The 16,851-nt window shown below is 25.8% G+C and overlaps 1 protein-coding gene across 5 annotated transcripts; it reads left to right on the top strand.

Annotated features, from left to right (window-relative positions):
• The first annotated feature begins 3,927 nt into the window (after window positions 1–3,927).
• On the top strand, window positions 3,928–10,500 carry LOC132939589 (uncharacterized). Of its 5 annotated transcripts, none has more exons than XM_061006847.1 (12): window positions 3,928–4,152; window positions 4,353–4,493; window positions 5,069–5,332; window positions 5,842–6,287; window positions 6,358–6,685; window positions 6,896–7,051; window positions 7,111–7,370; window positions 7,432–7,609; window positions 7,710–7,997; window positions 8,075–8,222; window positions 9,308–9,381; window positions 9,511–10,500. In XM_061006847.1, the coding sequence occupies exons 2-12, from the start codon at window positions 4,377–4,379 to the stop codon at window positions 9,664–9,666; spliced, it is 2,415 nt and encodes an 804-aa protein (XP_060862830.1). In that variant the 5' UTR covers window positions 3,928–4,152; window positions 4,353–4,376; the 3' UTR covers window positions 9,667–10,500. The 5 variants fall into 5 exon arrangements, with proteins under 5 accessions (XP_060862830.1, XP_060862827.1, XP_060862828.1 ...); XM_061006844.1 differs by having other exon boundaries at window positions 3,928–4,263; XM_061006845.1 differs by having other exon boundaries at window positions 3,928–4,263; window positions 4,338–4,493.
• Window positions 10,501–16,851: the final 6,351 nt, after the last annotated feature.

The raw sequence follows: 16,851 nt of genomic DNA, 5'->3' as shown, positions 1-16,851 counted from the left end.
TTAGATAATACGATCTGAAAAACAACGTACCTAGCTGCTGATTATGTATAAATAAATGTAATGTTTTGATGATACTCCGGTGTGATAACAACGAATTTCAGACGTTTCACGTTTCGCCCCCGCCTTTTGGTCCCTGAAAAAAAACGAGAACACGGACTATTATTAAAATAGGACATTTGGCCCCCGGGAGTAGTTAATATTATCGTCATCGAACAAATCAAACAAAATTGGTAATTTCACAAACAAAATAATAACATCATTGTTCTATGATAATAATAACAGTAATAATAATTTAGGCTTTAGGTACAATTAAATTAGGTAAAAAAATAAAAAAATGATGCTACTTAAAAGTATGACAAAAATTGTGAAAATTATATGATTAAGAAATATACTCATTATAGTCATTACGCTGTTACGAAATTCCCAAAAATAATATTTTGAAAAAAGTTATTAGTTTTATTAAATTAAATTTAAAATTTTTATTTTCAATATTAAAAAATAAAAATAATTAAATACATATATCTAAATATAATAGGCCATCCCCACATCCCCACATGTCCATCCCCACATATTATTATAAATTAAATTAAAATTGTACGGTTTTTAAAAATAAGTGAAACGTTAAGTTAAAAACATTGATTTAAATTTAGTGCTTTAAAATACCGGGGGCCAAAGGCCAAACTTCCTATGGGGGGGGGGGGGGGGCTATGGGTAGGTAAATAACATCATACGATATATATAATATATATATATAGGTAATTGAAAACTCCCGGGAGCCAAATGTCGTATCTTAATAATAGCATAGAAATTCAAATCTAACTTGATAACTTTGTAGTTGATTCAACAATTCAGAAAGACCAGTTGGCAGTTTGTGACTGGGAAACCGTTAGATGAGGAGGAAAATGACGACAGTCGACAATAATAACAAAAAACGGCATTTAGGGTAAATTAATATTCCAAGAATAGGTACTTACTAATTAGTAATTACTATACCGAAAGTAACAACTGATTTTAAAGCATCGATGTTTTCCAGAAATCTCTGTATGAGGAAAACTAATAACAGGCTGCACAGTGTACGGCACTTTCACCCAAAGGCGGAAATCGGGTAGGGGGTGGCGAGAGGACTAAGCCCCCCCAGAAGTTCAAAATACAGGTCTTAGACCCCCAGGCCCACAACATTTTAAAGTGACTAAATATACAATAATTATTGTTATAATTGTAAAATTCATATTTAATAACTGAATTAAAAAATAAATTAAATTCGAAAGATTTTACTAACTTATTATCATAACTTGGAACGATCATAATTTTGTAGTATTAATAATAAACACGGTTTAAGATATTATAGTATATAATATATACTATGTATAATATCTTAAACCGTGATTATAAGTAATAATGTTATATTATATTGTTTATCGGCAATCGTTCATGTCGCGTCGCGTTGTCCCGGTTTCGATGAAATTACGTATTAATATGCTATGGTGGTAAGTATGTGACTTATACATTTTGTACGAGTCACCTCATATGGATTTGCCGACTTTATTTGAACCCTCAAATCCACCATTGGTTATAATTCTTATAATTAAAAATGAATACTTTAATAATTTCTGTTTAGATTACTTCTAAAATGTTAAAGATAAGGTACATAATTTTGTTGTACTTAATTATAGTCAAATTGTTTAGTATGTCGAACTTTGTAAGTTGTCTTGTTGAAATAAATAATTGCGAGCGATTCTAGTACAGTGGTACCTATATAGGTGTAATGACAGCATGATATAATGCTTTTTATTCCGGTGTTGTTTGAACACCCTAATACATCCAGCATAAGAAACCCGAATAAATGATTTGGGTGCTATAAGCCTATAAGCCCTGCTAACTTACATTGAGTGTATTTTCCCTTTGGAACTAACGAACGAACGTTCCACTTAGTGGCTGTAGAATTGAAAATTCTTCCATCCACTTGCATAATATTTATTATATTTATATATTATGTATTATTTTTCTTCATTTCCTATTACACTCTTTTAAAGTTATTCAGAAGATAAATATAATAAATAAATAAAATATATTAAATAAAAGTAATACCTGTTACTGAGTAATACAATATATATAATATTATAATGTATTCGGAACAAATGCACTTTACCAATCCCCTCACGATTTTCAATTTTATTTTTTAAACGACTTGTTTTTTATGCTTAAAACGATGGTGTAATTTTTTTTATCAGAAACTATTATTTTAGAAGTTATAGCCTTCCAAAGTTTGCGATTTTTAGGTTTATGTACTTGTGCGCAACGCTATACTTGACTGCCCTCGCAGGTTGTAAGAATACAATAATAGCGCCATGTATCAAGCAATATCTAATCTTTTGTTTATAAATGGTTGATATTTGTTTTAATTATTATTATTATTAATTATTATTATTACCTATCTTTACATACGAATTTTTTTATCATTTATTTTTCCGGTAATTCTGTGTTGATAAGTATAGATAATAAAAGAAATAAAGAAATAAATTCTTTAAGGTGCATGGTGCATCCAAGGTTTTAAGATTAAAAAACTAGACTAATAACCTTGTGGTGCATCTAGTGCAGGGGTCTCACCAATTAATACTTTTAGCGGGCCACATTAAGAATTTGGAAAATCCTCGCGGGCCATACAAATTCAAAGTACATATATGTACTATATATAAATATTATAATATTTATTATCATAATAATATGCTGATTGGCCAAAACTATTTTATTCCTTAATAAAAAAAAATATACACGTATTGCATAACTATAACTAATGAAAATAGAATTACATTTAATAAATAAGTGAAACAATTATGAATTAATATTTTTAATGTGATAAATGGCAGATCTTACTCTCAACTAGCTGCTTTAAGTTGGGGTTATGGTTTGTGGTCGCTATCTTCATCATTATTATAACGTGTTCGTTGGTGAGTCCGGGATATGAATTTGTTTTTAATATAATTCATGTTTACGTATTAAATAGCTTCTTTTCTCCTTATCTGCGGGTCGGTTAAAATTCATCCGCGGGCCGCCATTTGGTGACCCCTGATCTAGTGTTATTATCACGGTTTAGTATGAATCGCGGACATTTCGTCCCGGTAAAAAAAATGAGCCCACGGACGGGACGATTCGTCCCATAGAGTAATTACTCTATGATCCGTCCCCGTCTATTATTAAGATAGGACATATGGCCCCCGGCAGTTAATATTATTGTTCTATGATATTATCGTCGTTGTCGTCGTCGTCTGTGTCGCCGAACAAATCAAAATAGGTAATTTCACATGTTAGGAAATTCCCAAAAATAATATTTTGAAAAAAGTTATTAGTTTTAATAATAATAATAATAATGATAATATAATATTTATTAAATAAATAAATATATGTAAAACCCCAAAGGGTAAGAGTACAGTATTGAAAGACTAAAATTAACACACGAAGACAATAGTTGAAATAACTGAGAATAAATTAAACATCAATATTCAAAATTATAAATACAAGTTTTTAGCTTAGAGCAGGAATCGAAAAAAAATCAAAATTAGTAATTTTATTACAAGTTATTGGTAGGCCATCCCCACATATTAATATAAATTATATATAAATTGTACGTTTTTTAAAAATAATTGAAATTTTAAATTATAAAAAGCCATTTAAATGTAGTGATTTAAAATAGTCAGCGGGGGCGAGACGTTCTTTTACTACCTTAAACCGTGATTATAAGATAGTAAATCGTGGTTTCAAGAGTCAGATAATTCCTATTTCTCTTCCATGAGAATGCTGTAAATCGATGTTTTTCTATGTTTTTTGTTTTTATCAGAATTTAACGGAAAATAAATAAAACTAAAAAAGGTCCTATAGCGATTAGAGAATAATATACTATAAATTATATTATAGATAATACAGTAAACAGTAAACACCACTGACTAAACAATCATTATTAATTATTATTGTTTAATTAAATTTAATTAAATTCCATAGATAAAGAAGTAGTTTATAATATTAATATTGACAATTACTATAAAATAGTGTAAATTCATTCTAAATTTATATCACTTTCACAAGTATTAATTTCCAATTTATTATTTATTTTATTGACATATTTTGTTCTATTGGATATATACTTATTACTTATAGGTATACTTTGTTAATTGATAATTTCAGTTAATTTGAATTCATGGATTTCAAATTTAAAGTTCTAAACTATAATTTATTACAGTTTTTAGCTTGTTTTTAAATATTCATTAAGTAAGAGTTTGTTAGATATTTGTTAGTTTCTCAAATAAGTATTTATAATTAGGTAAATTATGGTTGTGTATCAGATTCTAATTTTTTAGGTTTTAAGTTATCATCCTTCAACTATGGACCAGATGGCACCTTCATTTCATAACCATTTAAAGAATTTTGTTGTAGCTGCCAAACAATATTCATATTGCCACGATGAATCATCTTTTAATGGAGTTCTCTGTTCATTACAGGTATGTAATAAAAATTAAATCTTTTTGCAGTGTGACGTGAATACATTTAAGCCTTGCTACGTGACTAATTGGTATGGTAATAGTTAAAACTTGATTAGTGTGGTAATTTTAATGTACTATGATTTTCATAAAAAAAATGTATCTATAATTTTTAAAAGAATTGCCTAATATTAGTCATCCATTGTTAATTTGATTAACTTTTACTAGGTAACATACATTTTACATCATAGAATGCTCAAATATTGTTTGTAAAAACCCCCAAACATCAAATATATTGTATTAATTAAATGCTCTATTGGTACTTATCACTTATTATAATTTAATTTTTATTTATGGATTTATATTTTAAAGTTAAAAAAATAGTTCTAGCTTGAAAAAGTGTTATATACAGTACATTCTGTTTTTCTAAAAAAATAGTAACAATAACTAATATAAAACTTATATTTACAGAATAGTATAATATATATTATTAGTAATTATTATTTTTATTTCTGATTATTTTATATAAATGTATAATATTATGATAAAGGTAAATTTAAATTAATAATTATTGTTTATAAATAATTTATTTTCAGATCCTTGGACAACAAGAATTTGTTTTTAATTCTAAAGATACTTTAAGACATGAGTTTTGTATTAACTTATATGAACTGATGAGGAATATTAATGATGATTCTGAGATTATGTGGGCTGCTGTTAATTTATTGCAATCTATTGTAAAACAAGGATTTTTTCAAAACACAATACTAAACAATAATGAATTTACACTAATTCTAACAAAATTACTAAAAGATGAATTATCATTAGATAAAAAAATTAAAATACTCAAATTACTTCAGGTAAATTAAAGTCTAATCATTAATTTTATTATAACTAATTAGCAGGGCTCAGAAGTTCTTTGCATATTTTTTTTTGTTTATCTCAGAACATCCCAGGTAAGACACAAATTTGTTGTTTTACAAATCCCGGATATTTTATGAAATTTTTTATTTTGATTATTTAGAATTGTATATGCTATTTTTAGATATATTTTCATATAAGAATGGATCGAATTGAGTTCAGTTCTTTTTTTTCATTCACTCATCAAGAATGTTTGAAATGATTGGTACTTATAGAACAGATATGTTAATATTGAAGTAATATAAATAGGTATTCCTACTTCTATCAAAAATTAAAAGTTAACATAAATTTAAAAAAAAAATTTTTTTAATTTTATTTTGCAATTATAACACATTTTTAGTGCATATTAAATTACTAAGAATTAACTTTTTTAATACTATAACCTCTGAACCCCGTTTAGCTATAAGTATATACTTGGAGCCAAAAAATAAATATTATGAATTTTTAGGAATTGACATATAGAATGAAAATACAATGGCAGGAAGGCCATTCATCTGAACTAATAAGTCTGTTAGTAAAATGGATTTCAACTGAAGACAAAGATCTTATATCATTTAGTCTTGGGGTTTTAGTAAATGTGTGTTGTAAAAACAAATTTGCCATGTTTACTCTTGTGAAATGTACACATTCTAAATCCTTCATGCGTCTACTGTTAAAATTACAATCTGATGATATATTCATCAAAGTTCAAGTGTATAAATTATTATTAGTTTTAGAACAAGTATCTGGTCAGATACCTGATGTTGATGTTAACAATTTAATTGATGTAACATTTGTTGTTTTGGAAGAAGGTCTTAAACTAAAAAATGTGTTTGTTCTACGCCACGCAGTAGACTTTTTTATTGATATAAGTGAACATTCACGTTGGAAAAACTCTGTTTTAGAATATAATGGGTATATTTATTTTATATTATAAATGTTGATGTATATACAATTTTCTAACTTACATTTATTAATTTTTTAGCTACAAAACAAATTTAATTAAAATATTGGAATCTACAAACAATTTTAAACACATTGAGAAGTCTCAAAACAATTATCACATTACATTACAAAGTGTGGACTTAGTTTTACAATTTGTTCATCATGTTATTCAATTCAAAAATGAAGATTTAATAATATTATATCCTAAAATTATAATGTACATTTTGCATTGGACTCAATTTTCAAATCTTCAAAAACAAGCAATGTCAATTTTACAAACAATAATTATTAATGTAAGAAGTTATGAAAGTTACATGGATCAAACCCTTAAATGTGATATTCATGAAAATCTGGAAAAGAGTTTAAATGTAAGTTTAAATCTGTAATAAAATTTTAATTTTAATAAAAATCTATTGAAAATATATAATTTATCTAACTATATTAATATCTAATTAAAGTAAAGAACAAAATGTTGTGAATGAAATGTTATTTTAACTCTATGCAATTATTAAAGATTTAATGATGAGATATTAAAAGTTATCTACTTAAAATGTATTAATAATAATTATATATTTCAGGTATTGCTAATTGTTTTATTTGAACCAAATACAAATGTAGAATATGATTCAATTACATGTACATGGAATAAATATGCAATATGCTTGAGACTTCTTCAAGAAATGTTAAAGATGAAAAATCTATATAAAATAATTGAAGAAAAACTTCATATTTCAGTAAGAAATATTTTAATAATCTTTTTATAATTAATTTAATATTAACTTTTATTTTTCAGTCTCTTCAGTCTTTATTTCATTCTCTGATATTGGTTGATATTAACAATTTAAATAATTTACAAAATATCACAAATGTATACATTGAAGCGCTGTGTTTTCTAACTGAATTACTGGCTAAAAATCCTACATGGATGTCTTTATATTCTGAAATATTGAATCAGAAACATGTTTATCATGTACTAGCATTTATAATTTATAAAGGTTCAAAAAATATGAAACAAAAAGTATTAGATCTCATAACTAAATTTTCACAACAAAGGTAATTTATAATTTTTGATTAAATATAATATTTATTTTATTATATTTGTATTTAAATTTAGTACTTTAATGTTATCCGATTGCTTGGAAGAAATAGAACAATTATCTTCAGCTAAAGTAAAAAATGCGACAACTATAAATTCAGATGAGACTGAAATAAAGCCACTATGTTCATTTTCTCAAGAAGAACAATTAAATGTGTTCATTGATAAATTAGAAAATATATTCAATTCTAATGAAGTAAACAATTAAAAAAATATTATATTTTCATATTAACATTATTTGTATGGTTCTATTTTTTCAGTATTAATTTATTAAGTTAAATATTTTTGACTTTTAGATACTTAATATAAAAACAAGTAATGTCATTACATTATATCAGTACAAAATGAATACATTAAAACAAACTGAAGTGTGGTTAAAACAAAGTCTTGATAATGCTTCTGAAGAAATAACACGGTTAAATTATAAATTAGTTTGTTTAAATAGTGAATCAGTGCAACTGAATCAAATGATATTAGATGTTCATCAAGAAATCGAAGATTTAACAGTAGAAAACAAAGATCTAAAAAAAAAATTAAATAATATTACTGAACAATTTACTACAACTAGTAATAACTTTGCAAAAGTAATTAATTCATTTTATGCAAATTAAAATAATAAATAATTATATTCAATAAATACTAATATATTATATTACCTTAGCTATCACGAAATTATGAATCAAAACGTCAAATTATTGAAGAGCAGAATTCTTCAATAAAGAACCTTGAAAAACAATTAGAAGAGCTATGTTTAGAAAGCAATAAAATGAAAGCTGATTTACTGGACCAATTAAAAAATGAAAAAACAGGTAAAATAAAAATTACATATTTATATTATTAATAATATGTGAATCCATACATTTTTGTATTTGCTTGTGTTTAAAATATACAGTGTTGTGAAGTATTTGAATAAAAGTATTGAACAAATTTTTAAATACTTTCAGCATGAAGTATTTTCTATAAATATTATTGCCTACTACAATAATTGAATAATAGTTTTATAAGTTGTATTTATTATTCTGTGTTAGCTGAAGCCCAAAGGTTTGTGAAAACAAGGGTTTTTCTAAATACAGATGTTCAATAACAATATTATTTCCTTTTGTATTATTAGATAGCTGTTGATAATATCAGATACAATATCTACTTAGTAGTTAGTACTTGATATCTTACACAGTTATACGGGATTACGGAAATAATAGAGCTCTTAATTCGGAAATGTATTGTAGTCACGAGTAAGAGATGTAATGTGATCCTGTTTTTTCCCAACGAGGAAATTGTGAACATTTAATGGTTTTAGGAGGAACAAACCAATCTATACAGTGTGGTAAGGTATCATTAAAAATTGATGCATAATTATTGGCATTATACTGAGCAAAAGTTTCAATCCAATTAAAAGACAAAAAAAAATGTCCGAGTAGTTTTGCACTCTTGAAATTACAGTATGTGAAAGATTGAAGGAATCGTATATTTTTTTGATGACTTGGAGAGAGGACATTTTTGTATTATGGGAGGATGGTAAGAGTCGATAGGTACTAATGGATGTGTAGCTGTACTAACAGAAAGATTCCTGGAATTAGCAAAAACTAGTTCGAGAAGGACACCAAAAGATGGTATTACATTGATAAAAATGTTATGATAAACTCAAATAATGTTTTTAAATTGCAATAAACATTTATTTAACAAATTAATTAAATAACAATGACAATGTGTCTATATTATGTTAATTACAATGCTACTTTAAAAAACCAAAAGTATTTGAAAAGTATTCCAAATACTTAAAAAAGTATTTGAGTAGTATCTTTTTAAAAGTGTACTTTACAAGTTACAACACTGATTAAATATATAAATTTATATTAATTCAATAATACATAATTTTCAATTTCTATTATTCTAGAAAATAAAATTCAAGTTTCAAAATTGGAACAACAATTAACAGAAAAACAAAGTATTATAATTGAAAAATCTGAGGTAAGTTGCTTAAAACTATTTTGTCCACTACTTTAGGAAGGCATTAAAATATTAAAATAAAACCTAACCTAGCATAATATCTATCTAATATTATTATTAACATGTTTTATATTTTAATTTTTTTAATAGGAAATCAATAACAAAATATCATTTATTAGAAATCTAGAAAATCTTGGCTTAGAAAAGGATAAAGATATTATTGATTTGCGTAAGCAACTACAAGAACAACAAAGAGTTCGGGAAATGATAAGTCAAATGTTGGCTGCTACATCCACTAAACCTTAACCATCAGATTCAATTGACTGATTCAATTTGTGTTCCTATGTAAAATCTAAAGCCTAAATTGTTGAGAAATTGTTTTTATATTTATTAGAAGTTAATTAACTTCACTAAATCAACTTAACAAGGTATTTTTAAATCATAGTTTTTACTTATTCTGTAAGTATAGTTTTCTTATGACAAACATTTTATTTAAAATTCACAAATAGTTATGATTTGATTATTTAAAGAAATTCATGAATCTAAAGATAGCATTATTTCTTATTATAATGTTATAGAGTATACAAAGGTATATTGTGTTAAATGAAAACAATTTTAATTTTAAAACTTTAAAAAGGAATATTTCATGTAATTGTAATTTAATGTTTTTTTTTTTAAAATACAGTAAACATTTTTTAATAATTCTCTCACAACTTCACTTGAAATAATATAGATACATCATCAACCACAATTTGATGTATAATATCATTCACGTTGATTCAAATTAATACAATAGGTACATTAGAAACAATCCGGTCTTGTTAATATTGTATTGCTTTATAAACAATTTATAATATAGGAAATAATATTAAACTAGACAAATGTATTGTTATAATAAACTGTGATTAAACTTATCTTAATCTTTATTGAAAAAAAAACAGTTTTATAATGTATAAGTTACTATTATTCAAATATAATTACCTGTATATATTTTATGTTTAATTCTTTGTATATATTATAAGTTACTGTAATCAATGTACCATTGACCTATTTTATTATTGAGGTGATTTATAGTTATATTTATTATTGTTTAATTGTAAAGTTTATTATTTAGTAGTTTCATAATTGCATATTGATATAATTTATAATTAAAGATTTTTCATCTATACTTAGTAACATAATTCTCTTTTATTTTATGACTTCAGTCATTATGTACAGGGTACAATAACTTGTTCTAATAATCTTATCAATATTTTTCTTTTTTTTTGTTTAATTTACTGTCTTGCAGAAGCGTTTACAAGGGGGGCATGGGGGGCAGGTACTCCATCCCTCCCATTGGCTTTGGAGTGGATAATCTTCCATATTGTGTTTGATGTGAATTTTGAATCAATTCAAATTATATTCATTGTTCCTTATTTTTTGCTACCCAAGTAAAATGTTTTAAGAGGGTAGGGGATTTTCCAATTTTCCCCTCCCATTTAGCTATGTTGTTTTATTTTTTTGATCCACCCCTTTCAGAAATCATGTCTACGCAACTACTGACTTGTGTGGAGGGCCGTCTTGACGATTTGCGGGGCCCAGAGCAGAGTCCAATTGTGGAGCCTAAAATGTCATTATCGTCAGTTGGCAGTACCATATGTATTATGATATATTGATATACAATGTGTCCCGTTTTAAATGTACCACTAAATATCTCAGCCCGATAATCTTAGATTGAAATACGGTTTGCTGCAATAGCTAAGGGGTACTGAAGTACACATTTAAGGGCAAATTTCAAATTTTTAACTCTTGTAGTATGCGCATGTGCAATACAATTTTTTTTTTTTAATTGCAACACCTATTTTTTTCACCAGATATGGATAGACTATTTTATTCTAAGTAATTTTGATTCATTGACCATAGTTCTAAACCTAAAATTGAATGAGTTACAGCTTTTGGAAATTTTAAAATAATTAATTTTTTTCGATTTTACCTATAACATACCTGTTTCATACAAAAGTAAATCATTTTTGAACTAAAATGAAATGCATTTAAATAATTTATTACTAAATCACCTAAAAAAAATGTATAGCTATTTTAAATTTAATTAATTTAAAAATAAATTTACCAACTAAATTGACAATGACGTTGTAATTTGCGTTATTATTGTGCGATAAAAGTTATTGAATTATTTCCAGTTTTATTATTAGTACTTTGATAATAGTACATTATTTCTCATTTTATTCTTAGTACTATTATCAAAGTATTAATAATAAAACTGGAAATAATTCAATAACTTTTATCGCACAATAATAACGCAAATTACGTCATCGTCAATTTAGTTGGTAAATTTATTTTTAAATTAATAAAATTTAAATCAGCTATACATTTTTTAGATTCTGAGCGAAGCGATGAATGTATTGATTCTACAATGATGTGTGTTTTTTTTTTTATTTTTTTTTTTATTTTTGTGTCTGTCATCACCTTTTAGGACAGTAAAAGAACTTGGATTTTCTTCAATAGTAACTTTTCTGATAGGAAAGTGAATCTAGTTGGTACTTTGGGGGGTCAAAAGTAAAAATTTCCCAGTAGTTTTCACAAGCGACGTGAAAAACAAAAGAAAAATTAAGGAAAAACGGTAATTTTTACGCAAAATCTGTTTTCGAGAAAATCGATTTTGGTTTTTGGTGTAACTCTAAAACAAATGACCGTAGGGACATGACATTTTGACTGAATGTTTATATTAGCATTTTCTATACACCATAAAATTTACAAAATATTTTGACTCTTTTTGAGCTGTTTACGGCCATTGTCAGTTTTCAATTTTTTTAGTTTTTTTTTCTATAAATATCAATAAAATTTTATCTGTTGATTAAAAAAGCTTGAAAATTTAATAGAAGGCTCCTAGGTTATTGTTTCAAAGGCAGATGAAAAAAATTAAAAATCCTTAGTCACAGTTTTTAATTATAAGCATTTAAAGTTCAAATTTTGACAAAATACGGAAAAATCACGAAAAATAGCAAATTATTTTGAGTTGAGAATTCATAAAAATTTTTCTTTTTAAATCTAAGATTTGAAAATGTAATATAAGATTACTCATAAGTTTGTCTACCTTTATCAAAAAAAAAATGTCTAGAAGAAACTTAAATTAAATTTTTATGAGCGTCTGAAATTTATATTTTTACAACATTTGATATTCACTCGATTTCTCATGTAACAATTTTCTTATTTTAGTGTAATTAAAAAAACGAATAAATGTAGATACTTGAAAATTTCACTGAATGTTCATATTAGCATTTTCTATACACCATAAAATGTTGAAAATATTTTGACTCTTTTTGAGCTGTTTACGGACATTGTCAGTTTTCAATTTTTTTAGTTTTTTTTTCTATAAATATCAATACATTTTTATTTGTTGGGTAAAAAAGCGTGAAAATTTAATATAAGGCTCCTGATATATCGTTCTAATAGCAGTTGAAAAATATTAAAAATACATAGGCACAATTTTTTTTTATAAGCATTTAAAGTTCAAATTTTGACAACATTTATCAAATTTATAATTTATTAATTATTTTGTGGTTAAAAATGTATAAAATGTTTATCTTTTATGGCTAAAGATTGAAAATTTAAAACAAGGCTCCGAGTAAATATGTTATATATAAATTACTTTATTCACAATAATATCATCAAATATACTTGGTAAAATCATAGGCTGACTGACCGTTTTCGCTCAGAATCGTTTTTCTTATACAATGATATTATATCATTGAATTCAAATTTAACACCATCCATTACAGTGACCCACTTGTAACCTACTGTACAGCAGAGCGACATCCACTTATCCACCTTTTTTTAGGTAATTTTGTATTAAATTATTTAAATGCATTTCATCTTAGTTCAAAAATGATTTACTTTTGTATGAAATTCAAGCGTGTAATGTTTTAGGTAAAATCGAAAAAATTTAATTATTTTAAAATTTCCAAATGCTGTAACTCATTCAATTTTAGGTTTAGAACTATGGTCAATGGATCAAAATTACTTAGAATAAAATAATCTATCCATATCCGGGGACAAAAATAGGTGTTGCAATTTAAAAAAAAAATTTGTATTGCGCATGCGCATACTACAAGAGTTAAAAAATTGAAATTTGTCCTTAAATGTGTACTTCAGTACCCCTATTATCTATTGCAGCAAACCGTATTTCAATCTAAGATTATCGGGCTGAGATATTTAGTGGTACATTTAAAACGGGACACACTGTATACCTAGGTATAAAAGGGCAACGCGCAAATAGACTTAAAAATATAGTACCTTGTACTTACAACAATATGAATAAGACGTGTTCCTAACCGACCGTACCAACCGTCTCAACCCTGCCAACCTTACAGGCTGATGACCTCAGTCGTCAGTCTTAAAATCTAATAAAAAAAAAAAAAAAAATAAATATGAATAAGACATAAGAAAATAAATTAATAACAAAACACATGATATATGTATTTAAACTTAATATAATAATATTGATAAATTAATAAGTCAGTAAATATAGGTACCTAATACAATATAAAAAAGGTGGACAAGTGAGTACCGCTCTGCAGTCTGCTATACAGTAGGTTGTCAAGCATATGTCGTTGTAATAGATGTGTTATATTTGAATATTGTATTACATTGATAAATCATTGTATACGAAAAAATATTCTGAGCGGAGACGTATATAATATACTTGTATAAATAATCAAATTTTATTTATTTTTTTTTTAAATTAACAAGGATCGAAAATATCTCACGGCTATAAATACCACAACTTTCTATGAACTTTTTCTGTTTGATAGACGTACAAAAACTTGTTGGAAACCTTCTATTAAAATGTCTTATGTTAGCTATGAAAAAAAACTTTTTTGAATTTCTAACTGGAAAATAATTTACAACATTTGAAAAAATGTTCATGGTTATAAATAGCTCAAAAAGAGTTAAAATAGCTTAAAAATTTTACCGTGTATGGAAAATGCTAATATAAATATTTGTTGAAAATTTCAACGTTCTGCAGTTGTTAATTTTTTTTTACACCAAAATAATAAAATCGATTTTTTCATTAATTGGTTTTGTATAAAAATAATAACTTTTTTTTTGTTTTTCTTGACGCTTTCTAAAACTACTTGAAATTTTCAATATTGACTTCTCAAAAATACTAACTAGTTTCACTTATCACTAATCAGAAAAGATGCTGATCTCGAAAATCAAAGCATTTTTATTACCCAAAATGTGGTTGAAAAAAACAGAAGAAAAAAAGGTGGGTAAGTGGATGTCGCTCTGCTGTACAGTAGGTTACTAGTGGGCAACTGTAATGGATGGTGTTAAATTTGAATTCAATGATATAATGTCATTGTATAAGAAAAACGATTATGAGCGAAAACGGTCGTCAGCCTATGATATTACCAAGTATGTTTGATATTATTATGAATAAAGTAATTTATATATAACCTACTTACGTGGAGCCTTGTTTTAAATTTTCAATCCTTAGCTATAAAAGTTGAACATTTTATAAATTTTAAGTACAAAATAATTATTAAATTTGAAATTTGAAAAATTTTGTCAAAATTTGAACTATAAATGCTTATAAAAAAAAATTGTTCCTATGTATTTTTAATATTTTTCAACTGTTATTGTAACAATATATCAGGAGCTTTGCATTAAATGTTCACGCTTTTTTACCCAACAAAAAAATTTTATTGATATATATAGAAAAAAAAACTAAAATAAATGGAAACTGAAAATATCTGTAAACCACTCAAAATAAGTCAAAATATTTGGAAAATGGTATGGTGTATAGAAAATGATATGTATAAACATTCAGTCAAAATTTCACGTACCTACAGTCATTTTTTTTAGAGTTACACCAAAAACCAAAATCGATTTTCTCGAAAAATTCCCGTTTTTCTTTAATTTTTTTATTTTTTAATTAAAATTACGCATCATTATAAAATCAATATAATATTTTCCCCTCCGCTCAGAATATAATACATTATAATTTATAAATTAACCTTCCTACGACTTAAATTAGCAAATGTGTCAATAATATCATAATATTTTAGCAATTTGCAAGGTGCCTTTTTATGGGACCGAATGCTTCAAAAATCGAACCAAATTAATTATTTTTATAATAAATAATTTTTATTTTAAAAATTTAATTTTAATCATTGACTCGTTTAAAATTCGATATATTCATTTGACGTAAGCTATAATTATATAAATAGGTATAGTTAGTAAAAAATAAAAATTACAACAATCTACAAAATTAGGGTCTGCGTCCAACACTATATTATCATGAAGGCGCGGGGCGGAGGGCTCTGCCCTATAGTGACGGCCTTGCTGGTGTATTACACTTATAATTTAGCATTTTAAATTTTTTATACTGAAAATAAAAAACTAAATTTGTTTCAAAATATTGTAAAATACTCAATTTGTAAATCTGGTTTTTAGAAGACTTGTTTCATGTTTGTATATTTATCTAAGTCAAGTGCCAAGAGGTCAGCGTTGTGGTAATATAGGTACGCTCTGCAATGGTCGTTTTCGCCAGCGATGAAATAATAATAATAATACGGGATATAGGTTAACCTTATGTAGAATTCTAGAATGTAATAATTACATAGTAATACCTAGTATTATTACATTATAGTATTCTACATAAGGTTAATAAGTATAATAACCGTCGAGGGCCACTTTGGCGGAAAACAGAAACCCCAAATTGTCCTACAATATTGGTGATAAATTGATAACAGATACAAAAAAAAAAAATTAAAAACCACCCATCATTGTAAAATCAATAGATTCGTCGCTCCGCTCAAAATCAAATACATAATAGGTATTTGGCATAGTTTTAATAAATATAATAATAAATCAAGTCACTTATTCATAAAATATAAATATTATATATTATTGTATCATAGTTTATATAAATATTATAGGTAATTAAAATAATCAAAAAGTCATAATATTAGAAACTATGAGACAATATTATAGGTATTTAAATAAGTGGCTTTTGATTTATTATTATATTTATTAAAACTAAGACAAAATAGTACTATTTTGATAGTACTATTATTTGATTCTGAGCGGAACGATGAATATTGTATATAATAAATGACGATATTGTTTTACAATGATGTGTATTTTGTTTTTGTTTGTCTATTATGATAGTAAAAATGCTTAGATTTTTTTCAACAGTATCATTTCTGATATTTTTTTTTCATAAAATTTTGGTGGAAATGACGGGTAATTCTCATGTAGTACTTTCCCCGTAAGCAATTTTGCACGAGGGAAGTGCCATAATCGGCTAATGCCTAATAAGAAATAATTGTTTAGACGTTATTGCTGTTTGTTTCATTAGCAACAATTTTCAATAAATTTCGTAAAATTATCAAAAATTGTTTGATTTTTACCTACATAGGTATACATGCAGACTGTAGAATTTTTGATTGTTTTATGATAATTTTTTGTTTTGGCCCTCCCACGAAG

Source organism: Metopolophium dirhodum, chromosome 2 (genome assembly GCF_019925205.1).
Source record: "Metopolophium dirhodum isolate CAU chromosome 2, ASM1992520v1, whole genome shotgun sequence".
Lineage (NCBI taxonomy): Eukaryota > Metazoa > Arthropoda > Insecta > Hemiptera > Aphididae > Metopolophium > Metopolophium dirhodum.
This window is presented reverse-complemented; position numbering and strand designations above follow the sequence as displayed.